At 50.4% G+C, this 9,516-nt stretch overlaps 1 protein-coding gene across 1 annotated transcript in view; it reads left to right on the forward strand.

Moving 5' to 3' along the window:
* The first annotated feature begins 4,255 nt into the window (after positions 1 to 4,255).
* Positions 4,256 to 9,516, forward strand: part of LOC137345910 (zinc-binding protein A33-like) — a 30,568-nt gene continuing 25,307 nt past the window's right edge. The window contains exons 1-3 of the mRNA XM_068009154.1: positions 4,256 to 4,654; positions 4,735 to 4,830; positions 9,449 to 9,516. The exon at positions 9,449 to 9,516 is cut by the window's right edge and continues 178 nt beyond it. Of these exons, the coding sequence (XP_067865255.1) occupies positions 4,256 to 4,654; positions 4,735 to 4,830; positions 9,449 to 9,516 (563 nt within the window). The remainder of the gene's footprint in view (positions 4,655 to 4,734; positions 4,831 to 9,448) is intronic.

Genomic DNA, 9,516 nt, shown 5'->3' on the forward strand with positions numbered 1-9,516 from the left:
TTTCCTTGGAGGAGAGAGGGCTGAGAGGAGATTTGATCGAGGTGTTCAAAATCATGAGGGGTCCGGACGGGGTAGATGGGGAGAAACTGTTCCCATTGGGGCAAGAATTGAGAAACAGAGGACACTGATTTAGGGCGATTGGTAAAAAAGGCAAAAGTGAGAAAAGAAAAAAATGATTTCACGCAGCGAGTGGTTAGGATGTGGATTGCACTGTCTGAGACTGTGATGGAGACAGGTTCAATTGAGGTCTTCAGCAGGGAATTGGGTAATGATCTGGAGGGTATGTGCAGGGCTGTGGGGAAAAGACAGGAGAGTGGGACTAGGTGAGTTGATCTTGTAGAGAGCCAGCACGGTCACAATGGGCTGAAAGGCCTCCATCTGTACTGTACCCATTCTATGATTCTATGATTTCAAAAACCTCGATCAGATCACCTGTCATACTTCAAAACTCAGAAGAATAGAAGCCTGACCACATAGTCCATCCACCTGGTCCCAGTATACCTCTGCTGAATACTCCTGGTCCCAGTATACCTCTGCTGAATACTCCTGGTCCCAGTATACCTCTGCTGAATACTTCTGGTCCCAGTATACCTCTGCTGAATACTCCTGGTCCCAGTGTACCTCTGCTGAATACTTCTGGTCCCAGTATACCTCTGCTGAATACCTCTGGTCCCAGTATACCTTTGCTGAATACCTCTGGTCCCAGTATACCTCTGCTGAATACCTCTGGTCCCAGTATACCTCTGCTGAATACTTCTGGTCCCAGTATACCTCTGCTGAATACTTCTGGTCCCAGTATACCTCTGCTGAATACCTCTGGTCCCAGTATACCTCTGCTGAATACTTCTAGTCCCAGTATACCTCTGCTGAATACTCCTGGTCCCAGTATACCTCTGCTGAATACTTCTGGTCCCAGTATACCTCTGCTGAATACTTCTGGTCCCAGTATACCTCTGCTGAATACTCCTGGTCCCAGTATACCTCTGCTGAATACTCCTGGTCCCAGTATACCTCTGCTGAATACTCCTGGTCCCAGTATACCTCTGCTGAATACCTCTGGTCCCAGTATACCTCTGCTGAATACTCCTGGTCCCAGTATACCTCTGCTGAATACTTCTGGTCCCAGTATACCTCTGCTGAATACCTCTGGTCCCAGTATACCTCTGCTGAATACTCCTGGTCCCAGTATACCTCTGCTGAATACTTCTGGTCCCAGTATACCTCTGCTGAATACCTCTGGTCCCAGTATACCTCTGCTGAATACTCCTGGTCCCAGTATACCTCTGCTGAATACTTCTAGTCCCAGTATACCTCTGCTGAATACTCCTGGTCCCAGTATACCTCTGCTGAATACTCCTGGTCCCAGTATACCTCTGCTGAATACTCCTGGTCCCAGTATACCTCTGCTGAATACTTCTGGTCCCAGTATACCTCTGCTGAATACTCCTGGTCCCAGTATACCTCTGCTGAATACTCCTGGTCCCAGTATACCTCTGCTGAATACTCCTGGTCCCAGTATACCTCTGCTGAATACTCCTGGTCCCAGTATACCTCTGCTGAATACTCCTGGTCCCAGTATACCTCTGCTGAATACTTCTGGTCCCAGTATACCTCTGCTGAATACCTCTGGTCCCAGTATACCTCTGCTGAATACTTCTAGTCCCAGTATACCTCTGCTGAATACTCCTGGTCCCAGTATATCTCTGCTGAATACTTCTAGTCCCAGTATACCTCTGCTGAATACTTCTGGTCCCAGTATACATCTGCTGAATACTCCTGGTCCCAGTATACCTCTGCTGAATACTTCTGGTCCCAGTATACCTCTGCTGAATACCTCTGGTCCCAGTATACCTCTGCTGAATACCTCTGGTCCCAGTATACCTCTGCTGAATACTTCTGGTCCCAGTATACCTCTGCTGAATACTTCTGGTCCCAGTATACCTCTGCTGAATACCTCTGGTCCCAGTATACCTCTGCTGAATACTTCTAGTCCCAGTATACCTCTGCTGAATACTTCTAGTCCCAGTATACCTCTGCTGAATACTTCTAGTCCCAGTATACCTCTGCTGAATACTCCTGGTCCCAGTATACATCTGCTGAATACTCCTGGTCCCAGTATACCTCTGCTGAATACTTCTAGTCCCAGTATAGCTCTGCTGAATACCTCTGGTCCCAGTATACCTCTGCTGAATACTCCTGGTCCCAGTATACCTCTGCTGAATACTTCTAGTCCCAGTATACCTCTGCTGAATACCTCTGGTCCCAGTATACCTCTGCTGAATACTTCTGGTCCCAGTATACCTCTGCTGAATACCTCTGGTCCCAGCATACCTCTGCTGAATACTTCTGGTCCCAGTATACCTCTGCTGAATACCTCTGGTCCCAGTATACCTCTGCTGAATACTTCTGGTCCCAGTATACCTCTGCTGAATACTCCTGGTCCCAGTATACCTCTGCTGAATACTCCTGGTCCCAGTATACCTCTGCTGAATACTCCTGGTCCCAGTATACCTCTGCTGAATACTTCTGGTCCCAGTATACCTCTGCTGAATACTCCTGGTCCCAGTATACCTCTGCTGAATACTCCTGGTCCCAGTCTACCTCTGCTGAATACTCCTGGTCCCAGTATACCTCTGCTGAATACTTCTGGTCCCAGTATACCTCTGCTGAATACTCCTGGTCCCAGTATACCTCTGCTGAATACTTCTGGTCCCAGTATACCTCTGCTGAATACTCCTGGTCCCAGTATACCTCTGCTGAATACCTCTGGTCCCAGTATACCTCTGCTGAATACTTCTAGTCCCAGTATACCTCTGCTGAATACTTCTGGTCCCAGTGTACCTCTGCTGAATACTTCTGGTCCCAGTATACCTCTGCTGAATTCTTCTAGTCCCAGTATACCTCTGCTGAATACTTCTGGTCCCAGTATACCTCTGCTGAATACTCCTGGTCCCAGTATACCTCTGCTGAATACTCCTGGTCCCAGTATACCTCTGCTGAATACTCCTGGTCCCAGTATACCTCTGCTGAATACTTCTGGTCCCAGTATACCTCTGCTGAATACTCCTGGTCCCAGTATACCTCTGCTGAATACTCCTGGTCCCAGTCTACCTCTGCTGAATACTCCTGGTCCCAGCATACCTCTGCTGAATACTCCTGGTCCCAGTATACCTCTGCTGAATACTTCTGGTCCCAGTATACCTCTGCTGAATACTCCTGGTCCCAGTATACCTCTGCTGAATACTTCTGGTCCCAGTATACCTCTGCTGAATACTCCTGGTCCCAGTATACCTCTGCTGAATACCTCTGGTCCCAGTATACCTCTGCTGAATACTTCTAGTCCCAGTATACCTCTGCTGAATACTTCTGGTCCCAGTGTACCTCTGCTGAATACTTCTGGTCCCAGTATACCTCTGCTGAATTCTTCTAGTCCCAGTATACCTCTGCTGAATACTTCTGGTCCCAGTATACCTCTGCTGAATACTCCTGGTCCCAGTATACCTCTGCTGAATACTTCTAGTCCCAGTATACCTCTGCTGAATACTCCTGGTCCCAGTATACCTCTGCTGAATACTCCTGGTCCCAGTATACCTCTGCTGAATACTTCTAGTCCCAGTATACCTCTGCTGAATTCTTCTAGTCCCAGTATACCTCTGCTGAATACTCCTGGTCCCAGTATACCTCTGCTGAATACTTCTGGTCCCAGTATACCTCTGCTGAATACTTCTAGTCCCAGTATACCTCTGCTGAATTCTTCTAGTCCCAGTATACCTCTGCTGAATACTCCTGGTCCCAGTATACCTCTGCTGAATACTTCTGGTCCCAGTGTACCTCTGCTGAATACTTCTAGTCCCAGTATACCTCTGCTGAATACTCCTGGTAAACCTGTGCTTGTGTTGCTAGACATTGCAGTCGCAATGAATAGGGTCAGGATTTACTTGTGACACCAGGTGTGATGTTTCCTTGCATTCAATCTGTCAAGTGTTCTTATTTTTTTGTCACGGGAACACTACAGGTCTGACTGGTTACCAACTTGGAAACACCCAGTACTGAAACTGAGAACGAAAACATCATTTTCATCTGCGTGTGTGTGAGAGAGACAGAGAGAGAGAGAGAGAGAGACAGGGACAAACGGAGAGAGAGACAGACAGACAGACAGACAGAGACAGACAGAGAGAGACAGAGACAAACGGAGAGAGAGACAGAGACAGACAGACAGAGAGAGACAGAGAGAGAGAGAGAGAGACAGATAGGCATGGCTTTGAAAACCCAGGCTGATCTCTTCACCGAGGAGTTAATTTGCCCCATTTGCCTTGAGTTCTTCAATGACCCAGTAACACTGCAGTGCAGTCACACTTTCTGCAGATCCTGTATCTCGCAATGCTGGGGAGAACAGAGCAAAGAGTCATGTCCAGCGTGTCGGCGAGTCTTTGCTCAGAGAGACTTGCGGAGTAGCCGAGTGTTGAGGAACCTGGCCGAGAAAGCTCGCCGATTAAGTCTGAGGAAAGAAACGGAAAGTCCACGTTACTGCGAGGAACACCAGGAGGAGATGAAACTCTTCTGCAGGACTGACAGGAGGCTGATTTGTGATGCCTGTAGAGAGGAACCGGAGCACAGAAATCACAGCTTCGCTCCGGCAAGTGAACCGACCCAGGTCCGGACCCAGCTCCTACATTTGCGGCATTCTCCTATTCTGCTCCACCCACATGTTCTAAATATCTACTTTGTTTTCAGGTTAATCTCCTGGCAGCCATGGATTCCCTCAAGAAAAAGAGAGATGCCAGCCGAGAGACTAAGTTTCAGCAAAAACACAGCATTTCGAAGATAAAAGTAAGTTCTTCTTCTTTTGGGCCTCCTTGTCTCGAGAGACAATGTGTAAGCACCTGGAGGTGGTCAGTGGTTTGTGAAGCAGCGCCTGGAGTGGCTATAAAGGCCAATTCTGGAGTGACAGGCTCTTCCACAGGTGCTGCAGGGAAATTTGTTTGTTGGGGCTGTTGCACAGTTGGCTCTCCCCTTGCGCCTCTGTCTTTTTTCCTGCCAACTACTAAGTCTCTTCGACTCGCCACATTTTAGCCCTGTCTTTATGGCTGTCCGCCAGCTCTAGCGAACGCTGGCAACTGACTCCCACGACTTGTGATCAATGTCACAGGATTTCATGTCGCGTTTGCAGACTTCTTTAAAGCGGAGACATGGACGGCTGGTGGGTCTGATACCAGTGGCGAGCTCGCTGTACAATGTGTCTTTGGGGATCCTGCCATCTTCCATGCAGCTCACATGGCCAAGCCATCTCAAGCGCCGCTGACTCAGTAGTGTGTACAATCTGGGGATGTTGGCCGCCTCGAGGACTTCTGTGTTGGAGATACGGTCCTGCCACCTGATGCCAAGTATTCTCCGGAGGCAGCGAAGATGGAATGAATTGAGACGTCGCTCTTGGCTGACATACGTTGTCCAGGCCTCGCTGCCATAGAGCAAGGTACTGAGGACACAGGCCTGATACACTCGGACTTTTGTGTTCCGTGTCAGTGTGCCATTTTCCCACACTCTCTTAGCCAGTCTGAACATAGCAGTGGAAGCCTTTCCCATGCGCTTGTTGATTTCTGCATCTAGAGACAGGTTACTGGTGATAGTTGAGCCTAGGTAGGTGAACATTTGAACCACTTCCAGAGCGTGGTCGCCAATATTGATGGATGGAGCATTTCTGACGTCCTGCCCCATGATGTTCGTTTTCTTGAGGCTGATGGTTAGGCCAAATTCATTGCAGGCAGACGCAAACCTGTCGATGAGACTCTGCAGGCATTCTTCAGTGTGAGATGTTAAAGCAGCATCGTCAGCAAAGAGGAGTTCCCTGATGAGGACTTTCCGTACTTTGGACTTCGCTCTTAGACGGGCAAGGTTGAACAACCTGCCCCCTGATCTTGTGTGGAGGAAAATTCCTTCTTCAGAAGACCTGAACGCATGTGAAAGCAGCAGGGAGAAGAAAATCCCAAAAAGTGTGGGTGCGAGAACACAGCCCTGTTTCACACCACTCAGGATAGGAAAGGGCTCTGATGAGGAGCCACCATGTTGAGTCGTGCCTTTCATATTATCATGGAATGAGGTGATGATACTTAGTAGCTTTGGTGGGCATCCGATCTTTGCTAGTAGTCTGAAGAGACCACGTCTGCTGACGAGGTCAAAGGCTTTGGTGAGATCAATGAAAGCAATGTAGAGGGGCATTTGTTGTTCACAGCATTTCTCCTGTATCTGACGAAGGGAGAACAGCATGTCAAAGGTCGATCTCTTTGCACGAAAGCCACACTGTGCCTCAGGGTAGACACGCTCGGCCAGCTTCTGGAGCCTGTTCAGAGCGACTCGAGCAAAGACTTTCCCCACTATGCTGAGCAGGGAGATTCCACAGTAGTTGTTGCAGTCACCGCGGTCACCTTTGTTTTTATAGAGGGTGATGATATTGGCATCGCGCATGTCCTGTGGTACTGCTCCCTCGTCCCAGCACAGGCATAGCAGTTCATGTAGTGCTGAGAGTACAGCAGGCTTGGCACTCTTGATTATTTCAGGGGTAATGCTGTCCTTCCCAGGGGCTTTTCCGCTGGCTAGAGAATCAATGGCATCACTGAGTTCCGATTTGGTTGGCTGTATGTCCAGCTCATCCATGACTGGTAGAGGCTGGGCTGCATTGAGGGCGGTCTCAGTGACAACATTCTCCCTGGAGTACAGTTCTGGGTAGTGCTCAACCCAGCGGTCCATTTGTTTGCGTTGGTCAGTGATTTTGTCCCCTGATTTAGATTTGAGGGGGGCGATCTTCTTGATGGTTGGCCCAAAAGCTCTCTTAATGCCATCATACATTCCTCTGATGTTTCCGGTGTCTGAGGCCAGCTGAATATGACTACATAGGTGTTGCCAGTAGTTGCTTGTGTAGCGCCTGGATGTTCTTTGTGCAGTGCTTCTGGCTGCTTTCAGTGCCGCGGATGTTAAATCGCTGGGGGCTTTCTTGTAGTTCAACAGTGCAATGCGCTTAGCGGCTATGACAGGTTCCAGCTCTTCATTATGAGATTGAAACCAGTCTGCATTTCTCTTCACACGTTTGCCGTAGGTGGTCAAAGCTGACTCATAGATGGCGTCTCTGATGTGGGCCCACTTGGTCTCAGCATCCCCTGTGGGAGTGTTTTGAAGGGCTGTTACAAGTGAATTTAGAAATTTTTGTAACAGCTGTGGGTGAGAAATTCTGCTCGTGTTGATGCGCGGGTGGCCCTTCTGCTTGGAATGATGCAACTTCTTTGGTCTGAGTCTAACCTTGCTGCACACCAGGGAGTGGTCGGTGTCGCAGTCCGCACTGTGGAAGCTGCGTGTGATTTGAACACTGTTTAAGGCGGCTCGCCTTGTGACAATGAGGTCTAGCTGGTGCCAACGACGTGATCTTGGGTGCCTCCATGAAACCTGGTGACAGGGTTTAGTGTGAAAGAACGAGTTGGTGATGCAGAGGTTATGATAGGTACACAACTCAAGCAGTCTCTGCCCGTTCCCATTCATCCTTCCAACGCCATAGCGCCCAAGGCAGGAGGACCATGAGTCATGGTCAGCCCCAACCCTGGCATTAAAGTCCCCCAGCAGGAACAGGTGTTCGGTGTTGGGGATGCTGCTAATGATGTTATGGAGTTCCTCGTAGAACTGGTCTTTAGCTTCAGGTGAGGAACAGAGTGTTGGAGCATAGATGCTGAGTAGGTGTACTGGACCAGAGGTGGTGAGCAGTCGGATGGACAGTATGCGTTCCGAGCCATTTGAGGGAGGCTCTATCATGCTGAGCAAGGAGTTTCTGATGGCGAAGCCCACTCCATGCTGTCTTGGTTCTTCAGGATCCCTGCCCTGCCAGAAGAAGGTGTAGTCTTGCTCTGCTAGAGAGCCACTCGCGGAGAGGCGAGTCTCCTGAAGTGCTGCAATGTCCACATTGAATCTACTAAGCTCGTTGTTAATGATGGCGGTCTTCCGAGAATCGTTGATTTGTGTAAGGTCTTCCGACAGGCCAGGACATATAGTTCTGACGTTCCAGCTTGCAAAGCGAAGGGCTGGTACCTTCTTTCCTTTTTTCGTGTTGTTTGGTGCGGTGTTTCAGTCCACCTTTCGGGCAATGACCCTGAGCTCTGAGCACCCATTGAAGCAGGCAGACTGTGGCGGGACAGAACCTTATTGACCGGGGGCTGCCCGGTTTGAGGCGGGCGGTAGCTGTCCAGTGAGATGCGATGACCTCTCCCACCGACAAAGGCAACCCGTGGCGCCCAGTTTCTACGCCAATTTATCTGGACTTATAACCCGTAACTGCTGCCTTCCGTGTTGTTTCAGTCGCTGTGAGGCAACTATGGAGTGACCTCTCCATGGCGCATGCCTGGGCAAGTTTATGGAGGTTGAGAGTTGCCCAGTCGTGAAAACCCCCCTCTCGGCCTTTCTGGTGGGGTCCAAAGGAGTGCAGGACACGACGTTTGGCACCTGTATGGCTGCAGGAACTGCCGGAAACATGCCAAAGGTGACACATGACCACCTACGGGGTTCCGCTCCGGATTTTCTGTTGGGGTTTACTCCCTTAGCCTTGGTCTCTCCCGAGACGCCCACAAGGCAGTGGGGTTGTTAGGGCCCCTACATGTAGGATGATGCCGGTGGGAGGAGGGGGTGCAAGGGGGAGGAGTGGAGGGAAGGGGGTGCGAGGGGGAGCTCGGAAGGGGGCTGTAAGGAGGTGGGGAGGTGCAGGGGAAGGGGGTGGACGGAGGGGGGTGCGAGGGGGAGCTGGGAAGGGGGCTGTAAGGGGGTGGGGGGGTGCAGGGGAAGGGGGTACGGGGGTAAGATGGTGTGAGGGGGGGCCTGGGACAGGGTTGTGAGGGGGTGAGCTGAGAGGGTGGAGCAGGGAAGGGGACGGGGGGGTGGAAGGGGGGAAAGGGGAGGGGAAGGGGGGGAAAGGGGAGAGGAAAGGGGGTGTGGGGAAAGGGGGGTGCAGGTAATAAGCCATTTCCTCAGTTCCCACCATCGACGTCCGTAAAGCTCATCCACGTCCTTCGGGAGGTGAAGCATCTTTGGGCAGACTTACAGAGGTGATTACATTTGCTAAGGGTTTTTTGATGTGGTTTAAATAAAGGTATGCAGCATTGCCGACAGTGCGCTGCAGATGCTCTCCGAGCCATCTCCCGCAGGCGCTTTGAAGTTGCGGCCGGGGGGCCGTTCGTGGATTTTTTGGGTGTTCGGAGCACCTTTTCTTAAGGCTTCCCGAGAGTCCCGCTGCTCCTTCTTCTCCTCAATGGACTTACCGCACGCCGTGGCCACAGACACTCTGGACAGTGAAGACAGCAGGAATCGGAGATTAAAGTATCGACAGCTGTGCTCTTCAGTTACCTCTGTTTAATATGCGTAGATTCTGTGCTGGTTTATCTATCTCCCCTCATTCATGCATCAAACTTCCATTCTGTAGGAACAGTCGAGCAGTCTGCAAACCCACATCACATCCCAGTTCACTAAAATGCACCAGATTCTCACTGA

Source organism: Heterodontus francisci, chromosome 29 (assembly GCF_036365525.1).
Source record: "Heterodontus francisci isolate sHetFra1 chromosome 29, sHetFra1.hap1, whole genome shotgun sequence".
Taxonomy (NCBI): domain Eukaryota; kingdom Metazoa; phylum Chordata; class Chondrichthyes; order Heterodontiformes; family Heterodontidae; genus Heterodontus; species Heterodontus francisci.